General features: G+C 41.0%; 4 protein-coding genes across 4 annotated transcripts; 2 read left to right on the forward strand and 2 right to left on the reverse strand.

Moving 5' to 3' along the window:
- Positions 1–201: 201 nt before the first annotated feature.
- Positions 202–5,531, forward strand: LOC147336187 (ubiquitin thioesterase OTUB1-like). The gene is made up of 7 exons (XM_086285237.1): positions 202–308; positions 2,211–2,272; positions 3,562–3,660; positions 3,789–3,907; positions 4,155–4,239; positions 4,573–4,767; positions 4,941–5,531. The coding sequence occupies exons 1-7, from the start codon at positions 227–229 to the stop codon at positions 5,136–5,138; spliced, it is 840 nt and encodes a 279-aa protein (XP_086141363.1). The 5' UTR covers positions 202–226; the 3' UTR covers positions 5,139–5,531.
- A 358-nt stretch (positions 5,532–5,889) lies between these two features.
- Positions 5,890–7,568, forward strand: cskmt (citrate synthase lysine methyltransferase). Its single transcript, XM_086285239.1, has 2 exons — positions 5,890–6,161; positions 6,841–7,568. Exons 1-2 carry the CDS (start codon positions 6,083–6,085, stop codon positions 7,515–7,517), a joined length of 756 nt encoding a protein of 251 aa, XP_086141365.1. The 5' UTR covers positions 5,890–6,082; the 3' UTR covers positions 7,518–7,568.
- Positions 7,569–9,039: 1,471 nt separating this feature from the next.
- LOC147336189 (ependymin-like) lies at positions 9,040–10,961 on the reverse strand. The gene is made up of 6 exons (XM_086285241.1): positions 10,691–10,961; positions 10,475–10,509; positions 10,206–10,340; positions 9,929–10,121; positions 9,684–9,771; positions 9,040–9,448 (listed from the first exon to the last, which is right to left on the reverse strand). Exons 1-6 carry the CDS (start codon positions 10,803–10,805, stop codon positions 9,325–9,327), a joined length of 690 nt encoding a protein of 229 aa, XP_086141367.1. The 5' UTR covers positions 10,806–10,961; the 3' UTR covers positions 9,040–9,324.
- A 527-nt stretch (positions 10,962–11,488) lies between these two features.
- Positions 11,489–13,736, reverse strand: LOC147336190 (ependymin-like). Its single transcript, XM_086285238.1, has 6 exons — positions 13,520–13,736; positions 13,350–13,384; positions 12,793–12,927; positions 12,137–12,323; positions 11,962–12,049; positions 11,489–11,856 (listed from the first exon to the last, which is right to left on the reverse strand). Exons 1-6 carry the CDS (start codon positions 13,719–13,721, stop codon positions 11,727–11,729), a joined length of 777 nt encoding a protein of 258 aa, XP_086141364.1. The 5' UTR covers positions 13,722–13,736; the 3' UTR covers positions 11,489–11,726.
- Positions 13,737–14,358: the final 622 nt, after the last annotated feature.

Consider the following 14,358-nt stretch of genomic DNA (forward strand, 5'->3'; position numbering starts at 1 on the left):
GTATATTAAATATGGTATAATACTGTAATTATATAAATAAATGCATTATTTACTGGAAGCCTCGTACGACGCTTTAGCTTTGTTAACAAAGTCATTATTCATGCGAAAAGGTTGCCCACCAACTAAATGAATGAATGAATGAATGAATGAATAAATAAATAAATAAATAAATAAGTAAATAAAGTAAGTTTACCGTTGACCTGCGCTCGGAAGTGTGCGACGAGTGATGTCATGCGGAGGGAGGAAACCGATCTCAGCAGCTAAGATGGCGGAGGAGCAGCAAGAGTCATCACAGGGAGAGATGGAGGGTGAGAGAAACAGTTACACCAACAAATGTCAAGCAAAGTGCGCTGTCATTTCTCTTCTAAACAAAGCTCTTATTCACACGAGCATCTGTAAAGCGTTTCAGCCGTTACCTCCTCCGTGCTGAATCTGGCTGATGTGCAGCGGTGAGGGGCACACAGAGGCCAGAGCTTCTGGGCTAACGTTAGCTAGCTGCCACTGCTACACAAAGAAAAAAAAGCTTGTTTAGTTAATGTCAGGGCAGCAGTGAGTGACAGTTCCAGAGGTTTTGACTTTTGGAAATGCTTAAAATGTGTACTTAATATTAAAGAAAAGACGTCGTATTTTTAGTTTGTAAAACTGCGACTGTCGTCGTGGCTAAAATTTGTTTTGTTTTCGCACAAGTCGCGCTAGCCAAGTTTAGCTGACTGACGTTAGCTTGTAGGTTAACTTGTTTTCATGTTAAATGCTGACCAAGGGCTAAATGCGCTCTTGTTTGCTTATTGGTGTCGGCAGGTGACGAAAACGGAAAGGGGAAGTGTGTCTTTGTCAATTGATTTATTCCAGATTTTATTACATTTTGTTTACATGCAGCTGTCTGGCATTATAACGAAATCAGTGGTTTCGCCAGTGAGAAGGAAAACACCGAGCTAAAAGGGCTTTTTGACAAAAGACAAACATTTAAAGCAAAACGACATGCAGGACCTGGCACCGTTACTTTTATTAAGATACTAGTTCCTTACCTACACTGTATTACGGGTAATCAAGTTTATTTATTTATTTTTACATCCAAGATAATGTAGTCGCATTTAATTGTGATTGCTAAATCCAAGCTAGGCGTTTTTAAAAAATATCCTAGAATAACCAAGTAATATAAAGTTATTTCAGTTTTAGTCCCTGGCTTGTTCGGGTATTACATTGTCACACAGCGTTGCAGGTGCAATGCAGGTACACTGACAGTGTCACTAGGTCACATCTGCTTAAACACACCAATTGTAAAAGTGAATGCAGTCAGCGATGGCCCAAATCGGCTTGTTCTGAATCCCATCCAATACCGATACCTTAGCTTTGCTAACTGCTAATACTGACTAGCGATAGGATACCAGTTTTAATTGAATAATCTATATCAATGTGAGCAAGAGACTAGAAAGTATTCTTTTATGTTTCAGGAAACACGAGACTCAAGTTAAAACATTTCCTAACTTTGAAAAAACTAAAAAGGAATGAATAAATAAATATAATTCTATACAATTTTTGGTATTTGTTAGTGAATTAAAAGAAAACAGCTCTAGGATACACGTGGCAAAGTAAACACAGAGCAACACAGAAGTGAATCGAATGGGCTGGCTCGTTATCACTGATAGCCGGTCCAGTTTTCACGGTTGGTATCGGATCAATATCCAATCCAAATATTGAATTTGTGCAACAGTTGTTTTCCTAGTAGCAAACGCTTGCATCCTAACTTTCTGAAACACTAGAAGGTGGAACTAGCTTTCAGTTCATCCTTTTTTCAATTTTTTCATTTTTTTAAACCACAGATCTGGGCAGTAGATCACATTAGGGTCCCTCTACTAAAGACGTTAACCTAATCAGTTTTTAAACATTAGAGTTTTCTCAGACTAGCATCCTTTGACGAAACATTAACACCTCTATACAGCTTGCACAGTTTGGGAAGATGGAGTTGTGCTTTGATACTGTAGATGTTTGTAGGGCAGTTTCAGTCTCAGTTTCAGAACTGTTACAGTGCTATTGTCTGTATATAGCACCATAAATGCTACTACATTTATGGTATTGTAAATCTGCTTCTAGTCTGATGTGCAGTTAAAATCCCAATGCCACAGCTTCACCATCCTCCATGTCGGCCAGTATGTCGTTTAAGTACTACTCTACTCCTGAAGCCTCTTAAATATGTCACCTTTGTCTTACAGGAGTGAACTGCCTAGCATATGATGAGGCCATAATTGCTCAACAGGACCGGATTCAGCAGGAGGTAAGAAAGCCTTTAGTTTGGAAAGCAAAAAGAAATAAAGATGACTTTGTGTTATTCTCGGGATCCGGATGAGCAAATTTCCACATTCCACTGTAGGGCTGCCACGATTAGTCGACTAGTCACGATTACGTCGACTATCAAAATCGTCGACGACTGATTTAATAGTCGACGCGTCGTTTGAAGCTTTGTAAGATCCCAAAAGCAGGAATAAGTAGCAGGATTTAAGAGTGTAATAACGGACTGAAACAGAAGATGGCAGCACTGCATGTACAAGGATGCCAGCTGCCGTTAAACCCCGAAGAAGAAGAAACTGTGTCCCAGAATTCATAGCGCGGCCCAGCGCAGTTGTCAACAATGGCGGCAGCTAGTTAGTTTTAATATTACTCTTATTATTCTTTCTGGGTCACAAAATAAACGTTTAACGTATTTTCAGGCGAGAATGTAGCTGTGTAAACCTCAAATATCTGCTCAGTTTATCAAGACACCACATATTTTCAAAAGCGCTCCGACGTTTTCAGAGACGTCTGTTACCCACTAGCTCGATAGCTAGCCGGGGGCCATGAGAGCACCGGACTCCCGGCAGATCGTTTTCAAACCCACCGCCCTACTCAGGTTAAACATGATATATAAGTCACTTAGATAACTTAAAAATGTTATTGTTTGGCTTTTTTCAGTATTTTATTTGTTCCTGAGTAAATCGGCTGAGTTTATTAAACTCCACCGAAACAATCTGCACATTTAATTAAAATTCAATTAACTATCATCTTGTCTTTATTTTTAGTTAGCACAGACCTTAAACACTTAAAGCTGTAAGCTAATGATAGTTATATAAGAGCAGATGCTGCTGGTGCAATAAGCTGTACTTTTACGTTCAATGGATGATGATCTGATTAGTCGACTAATCGCAAAAATAATCGGTGACTAGTCGACTATCAAAATAATCGTTTGTGGCAGCCCTATTCCACTGTCTTTATTTATTTATTTATTTATTTTTTTTTCACAGTTACAACTTCAGAAATCTCAGATGACATGTGGACAGGGCTATAAAAGCATCATTTGCACTCTGAACACAAATGAGATGCATTTCTTTGAGAATCTATCTGTGCAGTAATTACACTGACCTTGACCTGTAACAGGCTTTATGTGCACAGCTGTGAGATTATGATGAGCATAAAAAGAAATGTCACTAATGCATAATCACTGACATACTGTTTAATAAAAAGTCTAAAAACAAGTATTGAGATGGATTGCAATGACTAATTTGCAATTTTGTGTGTGTGGTTGTGCAGATAGCCAACAGTAACCCTTTAGTGTCAGACAGACAGGACCTGTCGGTGCTGCAGAGCGAGTACGCTGAGGATGACACGGTTTATCAGCTCAAGATCAAGGTCAGTCAGAGCGCTGCACCTCTCAGGTTACTGCAGCCACACGTCAATCCAAAGTTTCTCTGTTTAAATTCGCAAAAACTGTTTTGGATCTGGTGTTACAGATTTTTTTTAAATTATTGTTATTACAGGACCTGCACAAAAAATACTCGTACATTCGCAAGACGCGACCAGATGGAAACTGTTTCTACAGAGCCTTTGGCTTTGCACATCTCGAGTCCCTGCTAGATGACAGCAAAGAACTTCAGAGGTGAGTGCCAGAGTGGTTACTGTGTGTGCTCTGCTGGCTGTTAGTGTCTATGCTCAAATTCACACTTCATCATCATCTCAGACGATTTAAATGCGTTCTGCTGCTGTTCTGTCTGTTCATCGGATGTATGAGTGTGTGTGGGCAGTACACTGTGTTCTGTTTTCAATATTTTAAAATTCGGATAAGCACATAGGCGGCTGTAATATTTACAATTTTTACTTTTTAAATACACATTTTGTCTCATCAGGTTCAAAGCAGTTGCAGCTAAAAGTAAACTGGATCTGGTTAACGAAGGTTTCACTGAGTTTACTATTGAAGATTTTCACAATACTGTGAGTATTCTGGCAAACCTAAATGACTATTTTTGTGAAGTTGCTACAAATGCAAATGGATGTCATCTAGTTAGATACATTTGTTTTATTGTCTGGTTTTTTTTTACATTGTTGCTGTAAATAAGCTTAAAAAAAGAGGTGTAAAACCCTCAACCTGATTGACAGCATATCATTTGTTATGTTGGTTAAGGTGCAAATGATTTTTCCTTATTGATTAGCCAATTTTAGATGGCCATCTGCCAGAGCACATGTTTTGGCCAGTTAAATAGAAAGTTGGCAAGCTGAGGCCTGAGTACATGAGTCTAAACATGTAAATCTTGTTTTTCTTGCTAGTTCATGGACCTGATTGAGCTATGTGAGAAACAGCCGAGCCTGCAGGAGCTGCTGAACTCCTTCAATGACCAGAACGTATCAGACTATGTGGTGGTGTACCTGCGGTTGCTCACCTCAGGCTACTTGCAGCGACAGCATACCTTCTTTCAGCATTTCATAGAGGGTGGGCGCACTGTCAAGGAGTTCTGCCAGCAGGTGAAGGTTTTCCCTACGTAGATAATCATTTTCCTGCTTTTAAATTTAAATATAATGTACATAACTGTTGAACTGTTATGACATGTTATGACTGTTTGCCATTCTGGTACAAAAAACACGTTTTATTGTCTGAAACTCGCACCTAATGTGCTTTTTTCTTCTCTTTTTCCAAGGAGGTAGAGCCAATGTCTAAAGAAAGTGACCACATTCACATCATCGCCTTAGCTCAGGCCTTGGACGTATCCATTCTGGTGGAGTACATGGATAGAGGAGAGGGAGGAACAGTCAATCACCACGTCTTTCCCGAAGGCGGAGACCCCCGCATCTTCCTCCTCTATAGACCTGGCCATTACGACATCTTGTACAAATAGCACTCCTGGCCACAGCCCATCTCATGCATCTCCTGCTGTGTGCCGCAGCAGCGCATTCAAGAAATCCTACCAGCAGCCATGCTGATGAAACGTACATCTGTGTATGAGATTACACTCGTGTATTTGGAAAAAAAAAAACGAAAAAGAGAGAGAAAATCACATTACTTGCCTCATTTGCCCTTCTTGCCCCAAACCCCCAAATTTACCTTCAGTCATGACAAAATGATTAAATTAAAAAAAAAAATCTTTGGAAATATAGAAGTGACTCCAACCATTTAGAGTTGTACAGGGTTTTTTTTTCTTTTGTGGTTGTAAATGTTATCTACTTGCTTTGTTTCTTTTCCTTTGTTACACTGCGTTTCATTGAGTTTTATTAAAGCAATTTACATCTTATTTCTTGTGTCAGTATGATTTTTGTTTTTCAGTTAAATATTGAAAGTTGAGAATAACGTTCTAAGTCTTTTTGTGTAAACAACACTGCACGTTGATGCATATTTGATGTCAGAACTGTGCTGCATCCATCTGTAGGAACCTGGTATAACCATACTTGAATTGAAAGCATTATTGCATTATTCCTGCAGGGAGAGGAGAAAGAAGAATATGGGACTATACAGTAATAAATTGTATATGACCTACAAGAGAAAACGTACATGTTAAAAGGTTTTTGGTACCTAGAAAGCGTTTGATATGTAGTTCTCAATATACAGATGTCAGTGATGTACACGGACAGCTGCTTTTTGACAGAATGGTTAAGTGGGTGTATGTTGTTTACGCTTGCACACACACATGCGCAGTTCCGTCACTGCAGCATAACCGAACCAAAGATCGTCTATAACCATAAAATACTTTGCTCTTTAGCATTTTATGGACGTTGAGTCCTGTTGGTACCAAGAAAAAATACCAAAGTGAGAACTCTTACGTTAAAGGTTAGAGTGAAAGGCAAGATGTCTCCGTTTTTAAAGTCATTTTTGTCAGGCAGAAGAGTTTTGGGGGCTTATTTGCGGTATCATTCTTCTCTAACTGGTATGTATAAACATGTTATATTTTTTTAATACCAGGCTAGCCTGACTGAAATGTGTTCATGACATTTCATGCTACACGTGACTGCAGACTAATAAGCTACAGCTAGCAACTAGCTACAACACCTTAGCCATTCACAGAGACGAAGGACTCTGCTGTGACTGGGGTGCAAGCTAGTGACGTATTCACTGAAAAAAAAGCAGTTGTACCACGAGGTAGTCCTGTAGTACAGTCGGCTGCTAGTTTACACATTAAAGCCCATTAAAGGTCATCGTAGCTGTGTAGAAAGATGTGCTTTAAGTCTCTAATCGCAGCCGCAGTGTGCCTTCTAAACAATTGTGCAGACCACAGTTGGGCAACACTTAGCCAAACACCTGTCAACAACATCATAAACCGCAGCTTCCGAAAAGCTGAACCAAACAGCAAAGCATGTTTATCACGTGGATTTGACTGAAAGGTTTTGTGCATCTTTACAACAATATCAGCAATGCATAAATGTATCTTATACACACTGCTGTTGTATAAACTTGGAAATCACATTAAAGTTGAGGGAACTTCCTCAAAAGAAACTATTAATGTCTATTTATAACCTAAGAAAAGAGCTCAGTCATGATCATGCTAAAATAACCGATGTTTTGTGTATTACTGATAACTCCTGTGTCCCATCTTTGTTTCACTGTAGCTGAACTGATTGAAAACATGGATAAGAAAGCAACCTGGGACCGCTTCTACACCGAGACCAGCAGCGGGAAAGCCACCTTCAAAAACTTTGAGTGGTTTTTTGGTTTCGATTCTGTCCGAGACTTCATCATGCCCCTCTTGCAAACTATGTCTCGCCCAGACGCTGCGCTCCAGGTGGTGGATATGGGCTGTGGTACGTCAGCACTGGGACCCTCTATCTACAGGCACTCTCCTGTCTCCGTCCATGTCACTTGTGCTGACATTTCCCCCATAGCTGTGAAACTAATGCAGGAACACATTCAAGCTAAAGCCATTCAACCTCACAGCTGTTCTTCTCAAATTGAGTTCGTAGAGCTGGACTGCACACAGCTTGATAAACGCTTCAGTCCTAGTACTGTGGACCTTATAATTGACAAGGGGACCACTGATGCCTTGTTAAGGTCCAGGGAGGGGAAGCGAAATGCCAGCCTGGTCTTGAAGCAGTGTTTAAGGGTGTTGCGGAGTTCAGGGTCCTTGCTCCAGTTTTCTGATGAGGACCCTGACTCCAGGCTTATTTGGCTGGAGACGGCTGCACAGGATCCGGGAGTGATGACAGCAGATGTTGGGGTGCAGGAAGTTGGAGAGCTAAGGGGGATCCATTACTACTGCTACCAGGTGACCCCTCATCCTGCTCTATAACTGAAACTTTTTACTCCAATAAATAAATAAAATAACACAACACAATTGTAATATCATCTCTGAACTGTAAATCAGTGTTTCATGTTTGAGTTGCATAGATTTGGAAATCTCTCTCTTTCATTACTTGTCACACACTGCCATCTAGTGGCCAGCAGGCACCCAGCATCCAGGATTTCAATCCCATCCAGCAGAACACAACACTGTGATACAATTTGCAAAGTAAATGTTCTCTATACTTACATCACACATATGCCTCTTTTAGAGAAATATTTTAAAGACATGTAGAGTAGAGTAGAAACATTTCCAGGCCTGGAGACGGCAGTTTTAGGTACACGTTAGTAATGTTTAAAGCCCAGTAGTTTTGGGCGATCATATTATGGAAGTACTTCTATATATATCTAACTTATATATAGAGAGATAAGTAGGCAAAGTTGTTGTGATGTTGTGGCAGTGTGTTTTCCAGGTCGCGACCACATTGCTCATTTCCTCTTTGTAAACAGAAGAGTAGCTCTAGGTACAAAGTACCAAAGTTACAGTGCACTACAATAGGGAAGAAAGAAAAGGGAAGAAAAAACATCAGCTAGACACATTAATGGTTTCCAATCAAATTAATATTTTTTGGCAGTGATGGATCTCCCGCATTCAGATATTATTTCTGATTTATTAATTCATGTTACTCAGATTTATTTATGAGAAACATCTAAATACCTTGCAGCTTTACATAATGCATTACAAATGTCATTCGGTTCATCCAATTCTAGCTTTTTGGGAGGGTGGGTGGGTGGAAAAGGTGTCTCTCTAACACAAACACAACCGCTCACACCTATGGGCAAAACAACCTAACCCCACTGAGGCTTTAATGCCTCTGTGGGAAGAAGCTGGACTACTCACACACAGAGAGAAACGCCACAAAGAAATGATGATGAGGGATGCTTGTTGGGAGGTAACAGTGCATTGTGCATTTCAACCTGTCAGGCAGTAGTCCCATGCGTTTTCGAATCCTCCACCATCATACCAGTCTCCAAAAGACCGGACATGTCCACCTTAAACGACTTCAGGCCAGTGGCACTCACACCAATTGCCATGAAATGCCTCGAAAAACTGGTTCTCACACACATCAACCACATGGCCCAAGACACTGCTGATAGCCCTCAGTTTGCCTACCCCCCCAGTCAATCAGTGGATGACAGGGTGTAGCAATACCCTTACACCACGCTCTGCAACATCTGGAAAGTAGCAGAATGTATGCCATTAGATTTATTTCTTGATTTGTCCAGTTTTGTTGTGGAAGGTGTGAGGTTAAAATATTCATTTGAAGTCTTCTTGAAGTGGGAATGGCAAAATGCTTCTTCAGCTTCAGGATCTTCTTTGGTGTGATACTCCTGAACTTTGCCAACATGCCACCCAGTGGGACATACCAGTGGCCTTTAGTCTTTGTGTTGTTAGTCTGTGAGTATTGATTATTGCCACACTCCTACTGCAGTTTGTGCAGATCAGTGAAAAAAGTATCAGGAACAAAGTATCAGGCTTGACTTTTCTGAATTTGTTTTTATTTTCTTATGACATAAATGTTAAAACACTAATTTAACCGATAAACTGTTATGGGAAAATATTAAAAAAGAGAAACAGTGTGATTAAAAATTGATTTTAGAGGAAACGCTGCTCAATCTGATGAATGTAAAATATGTATGAAAATACTCTGATTAAATATTAGCATGAATTTTAACCAAATGAAGCTTGTTTATGAATGGCAGCAACGCAGTTCAGTGACTCATCATCATCATCATTGTCACCACCATTTGTAAAATCATTCTTTAAACAAGCTGAGAAATGTTACTGGCTCGTCTTCATCCCCCTGCTCAGCATTCATGCAGAAAAATGGCGGGTTGAGTTTTTGGGGATCGACTAATCCAATGACATTGTTATAGAAGCTGAAAAACAGAAACAAATGAAGCAAAAATGAATCAGAGGATGCCAACAGTTTTCTTCAACCAGGATCACAGATTCTCAGAGACTTTAGAGTGTGAGAAAAAGCCAGTGCCCTACTGAGGGACCCAGTTCAGTGTTTACTGGCAAATATTAAGGAAAAAAACGCAACGTGACAAATAGTTTTGGAAACATGCATGAAAGTTCTAGAACAATATTAAAAGCCTTCTGCCCACTGACCTGTTGACCACCCAGTCACCGCTGCTGGTGTGGTACAGAGTACTGACGGGGATGCATCCAAACTGGGTGACAGTGGTAAAGTACTTGGCTGCAGAAACAAGAAGTGGATCACATGGGAGCCGAGGCAGCGCAACCAGACAAGCAGGTTTGTTTGTGATCAACACAAGCTTATGTAAGAGAATGTCATGTGTTACAAACTAACACATGACTTTGCAATTTTTCGCTTTGATTTCCTCTTATTGTACCTGATCCCGTCTTCGTCTTCTCCTCCCCGTACCAACTGTTGACCAGGACTCCCTGTCCAGGACCAGAGGAGGCGCCCAACACAACCTGGCCCATCAGGGTGGCATTTCTTGGAACTGCCAGCGGATGGAAGTCAGGGCTCAGATGCTGCTTAGTGCATGTGCGGTTCTTGTTGTTTATTTTGTACATAACACCCTAGAGGACAGGGCACCATTACACAGTCATTTATGGTATCCAGGATAAACTTGAATGCAAATATTACTGCTGTGCCGTCGCTACCTCTCTGTACAGTAGAAGCACATCAAGGTGGTAGGTCTTATTGTCATAGAGTCCAAACTGTCTGAAGCGGATGCGCTCTCCCAGTCCATCATAGATGTACTTGGAGAATGCCAGCAGTTTCTGATTTGCAGTGGACTTTCAAACAGAGGCAAATGTTCGTCATTGCAGATTACTTCTCACAGATTACTCTGAATAACTAACAACTGCATTAAGTATCAGTTGTTATTGCAACACTCAAATGTAATCGAGGGATATGAGAGGAGACTTACCACAGACAGGCTTCCGCTCATCAGTGGCGGGTATCCTGTGAAAATTAAAGCATTTTGGAGGATTTACACTACAGATGTGCTACATTGCTAACTTGGTCATTCTACACTGAAGCAAAAACAAATCGGCACCATCAGTTCTGATGCTAAAGCAAGAGAACTGCTGCATTTGGAGACATTTGAAGAAAGAGGACTTTCTTCAGATGTTTGCGTACTCACTGCAATGCCGTGGTCTCTGAGCGAGACAGCCCACGGACAGGCACACAAGCAGGACGAGGACCTTCATGCTGTTCGATTGCAGATCTGAATGTTTTCCTCTGCAACAGCTGCTCATATGATACTGCTTCAAAAATATCACTTCCTTAAAAAACAAGCAGGTGATACTCCCATTCTGTTTTCGCTGCCAAGTTTTTTGTTTGTCATTTCTCAATACGCCAGTTATGTGAGAATAAAAGTCAAGGGGAATGTCTTTTAATAGTAGAAACTGCGTTTTAGCTGTTTTGACCCCTAACTAACAAACCAAGGGGAGGAGCTAGAAGGCTGACTGAAGAGAAAGTTGAGAGGATAGACTGCATGTAGATGTAAAAGAGCAGCATTCGTAACCTTAACCACTCCCACTTCATATGTACACAAACTACTTTAACAAGCTAGAAACTATGTCTGCTGGTAAAGGAGACTAGTGTCACCTCTCTGGTGAACCAACCCAGAAAGCAAGTAACAACTGGAAACCAGCAAGGTGGGCATTAAACATAAAGACTTTTGATCCTCCAGGACTTTTTTTTTTCTCTTGAAACCATTAAGTCACATGTTGGTTTTTTTGTGTCAATAGACAGATTGTGAGAATACATCCTTCTTTACCTTTTCTTATGAAACAAGAAATACACCGCATGCATTCATGCGTTACATTTATATTGATGAACACAAGATGTGGCCACAACACAGTGTTAGAAAATGGGAAGTAAGAAAAGCAAATATGACAGGCAATAACCTGTTACAAAAAAACCAAACCAAACCAGATGATTTGTCGAACCGCTTTATCATTTTCTGCATGCCAAAAAGATTGCAAAGTTCATCCCGGTTAGAGATACACAGAAAGAACAATGAGGCCAAACTCGTCCTCCATGTTTTAAACAGGAATACGGGGGAGACAGCATTTTACATGCAATTACATGCCATTCATTTTTACTTATATAATGCCAATTTCCAACATTGGTGATCTCAGTGCACTGCGTAAGATAAAAACCCGCCGAAGCCTTCACTGCAGCTTAAAGAACAAGCTGGTGAAATCTTCAGGCTTCTCTCCATTCGACGTCATCTCTGTTGGGCAGAAGTCGGGGGGGTTGAGCTGACCAGGGTCAGAAATCCCAACGACGTTGTTGAAGAAGCTGGTGAGCACAAAAAAAAAAAAAAGGGACACAGCTTTTACTTGGACGGACGCAAACGTATTTCATTCTACATTTTTCACACTATAGACTTGAGAGGAAACGAACCCTGTCACCATCCATCCATACTCTTGTGTCTGGTACATAGTGCTGACTGGAATGCATCCGAATTCAGTGAAGGTGGTCAGGTACTTTCCTGGAAGGACAGACATGAAATGTGTCCATAAACAGAGTGCAGATAAACAGCCAGGATGACAGTTCTGAACATTAGATGCCAACTCACCTGTGTTTCCAGGAAGATTTCCAGTCCAGGTGTTGACCAGGAGTCCTTCACCAGGTCCAGATGAGCTGCCCAGGACGGCTTGGCCCACCAGAGTTGAATTTATTGGGATTTCCATAGGATGGAAGTCTGCCTTCAGAGGCTTTTTCTTGCATGTACGAGCTTTGTCGTCGATCTCATACATGGCAGCCTGGTGCATGAGTTGTGGGGTAAGAATGAGAATTTCTTTTGCTGTTACATACAATAGGATTCAGTCTAAAGATGATGGTTATTTCAGTAACTTCTGTTTGCTGAAGATGGAAATAACAACCAAAACCTAGCACAGAAATAACATATATGGGTGCTCACACCCAAAATTATGCCATAATATCTATTCTAATCAAGAGAAAGATGTGCTAACCTTAAACTAATTAAATATGCTGTCATTGTCGGGGTTTTTTTTGTTTTGTTTTTTTAAATATGGCCTGCTTTTTATTGTGTCAGTTGCACATGCTTACGAGTTCCCATTATATTCCAGTAAAACATTAAGGAAAGAAAATACTTTCTTATAACATGTTGTGTTGTTGGCCTCATGCGTCTCCACTTCAGTAGAATCGTATCAGCAGTGATTTGCACACTAAAACAAATATTTGAGACGTTCTTGTGTTTGCTTTGGTCACCTCTCTGAAGAGCAGCAGGGCGTCATAGGTGAAAGACTTGTTCTGGTAGTTCCCCAGCTCCATGAGCCGGACCCTTTGTCCCCATGCATCGTACAGGTATTTGGCATAAACCCACAGCTTTTCATTCTGTGTGGACTGGAGAAACAGAATGCAAGATTGTTGACATCTTTCTCGTTCACACAGAATATGAATGACAATTAAATGTGGTTGCACGTTTGGTTCAAGTACAACTTTCATTTTCTTTGTTTGCTTTCCACACTGTCAGATGTGCTCACTCGCCATAAACATCAATCTGGACCTTGACCTGAGCACTGAAATGTCTGGACTTGTATCTCAACACCACAAGACCACCTCATTCCTAACTCTGATGCAGTGGCTGACACACTTTTATTCTTTTTTAAATGCTTTTTACCCACTGTTCACCCAAACATTAAACAATGGGTCATATTTTATGTTTCAATCAAACATTGCTAATGCACAACAACAACAGAGGCTCATTTCTCCCTCATAATTAATAGCAACAGCAAAAGTTTTAAGTACACAAAGCATAAACTCACAACAGTGAGGGCTCCAGTCAGAAAGGGAGGGCTTTCTGCGTGAAATAAGAGAAAACAGAATTATTTATTAATGTTTACAAGTCAGCGAGAGAAAACAGCAATGAGAACCCAACAGTGAGCTATCACTGTAACCACAACGGAGCTCGTCTCCGATTTCCTTTTTTACTTACTGCATGGGCGAGGTTTCTCTGCCAGGCAGCCTGCCAGCACGCACGCTAACACCACAAAGAGTTTCATCTTCGAGGAATCCGCAGACTTTCTCACAGGTAGTTGCGAAGTCTCCGTTGCTCTAGAGGAGCTGCACTTCCTTATATATGCTGACAGATGACCAGACAGGCCTAGATGCTTCCGGATTTTATTTTCAACCAACATCTGAGGGCTCAAGTTCAGATTCGGGTGTTGTCAGGGTGAGGTCGCAGTGTAAGCCCATAAAAGGAAATGTCTTTGTACATTAAAAGCTGGTTAATGTTTTCCAAGGGCAAGAGACTCATACAGCAGAGTGTGTGTAGACTGTAAATGCTTACAAATGTACAAATTCTGCAACAAAAGTGAAACATAACCCCATTATGACCACCTGCCTCATATTGTGTGATGCACTCTGTATCCTGACATCTTTCTATCAGAACCACATTTAATCTGAGCAACGGCAGCTCGTCCATTGCTCGTCCCCACGTTTTATCAGTGAGCCTTGGCTGTCCACGACCGAGTCTCTGGTTCACCACTGTTCTTCATGGACCACTTTTCATAGATACCCACACCGGCCACCGCAGATTGAGAACATCCCACAAGAGCTGCAGTGTTTGGAAATGTTCTGACTCAGTCTCCAAACAGTCACAGTTTGGCGCTCGTCAAACTCACGCTAATCGTTACGCTTGCAGTTTTTCGTGCTTCTAACACACCTTTGAGGGCAAAATGTTCACCTGCTCCCTTACATATCCCACCCACTAACGGCTGCCACGATGAAGAGACCATCGGTGTTATTCTTCTATCTGTAGGTGCTTATAATGTT

The sequence above is a fragment of the Aulonocara sp. 'chitande type north' Nkhata Bay genome, linkage group LG3 (assembly GCF_057382095.1).
Source record: "Aulonocara sp. 'chitande type north' Nkhata Bay isolate Kocher_YH1m ecotype deep benthic linkage group LG3, A_spYH_male_GT1.1, whole genome shotgun sequence".
In the NCBI taxonomy this organism is placed as follows: Eukaryota; Metazoa; Chordata; class Actinopteri; order Cichliformes; family Cichlidae; genus Aulonocara; species Aulonocara sp. 'chitande type north' Nkhata Bay.

Bases quoted from the DNA above. Each gene is read 5' to 3' on its own strand.
- LOC147336187 (XM_086285237.1), top strand. From the start codon at position 227: ATGTCATGCGGAGGGAGGAAACCGATCTCAGCAGCTAAGATGGCGGAG. The intron at 4,240-4,572 runs GTGAGTATTCTG...TTTTCTTGCTAG, and splicing joins TTGAAGATTTTCACAATACT to TTCATGGACCTGATTGAGCT. The intron at 4,768-4,940 runs GTGAAGGTTTTC...TCTTTTTCCAAG, and splicing joins TCAAGGAGTTCTGCCAGCAG to GAGGTAGAGCCAATGTCTAA.
- cskmt (XM_086285239.1), top strand. From the start codon at position 6,083: ATGTCTCCGTTTTTAAAGTCATTTTTGTCAGGCAGAAGAGTTTTGGGG. The intron at 6,162-6,840 runs GTATGTATAAAC...GTTTCACTGTAG, and splicing joins GTATCATTCTTCTCTAACTG to CTGAACTGATTGAAAACATG.
- LOC147336189 (XM_086285241.1), bottom strand. From the start codon at position 10,805: ATGAGCAGCTGTTGCAGAGGAAAACATTCAGATCTGCAATCGAACAGC. The intron at 10,510-10,690 runs GTGAGTACGCAA...TAATTTTCACAG, and splicing joins TCAGAGACCACGGCATTGCA to GATACCCGCCACTGATGAGC. The intron at 9,449-9,683 runs GTCAGTGGGCAG...TCTGTTTTTCAG, and splicing joins GGTGACTGGGTGGTCAACAG to CTTCTATAACAATGTCATTG.
- LOC147336190 (XM_086285238.1), bottom strand. From the start codon at position 13,721: ATGTTGGTTGAAAATAAAATCCGGAAGCATCTAGGCCTGTCTGGTCAT. The intron at 12,928-13,349 runs GTGAGTTTATGC...CTGTTTCTCCAG, and splicing joins TGACTGGAGCCCTCACTGTT to TCCACACAGAATGAAAAGCT. The intron at 11,857-11,961 runs GTTCGTTTCCTC...TGTGCTCACCAG, and splicing joins TATGGATGGATGGTGACAGG to CTTCTTCAACAACGTCGTTG.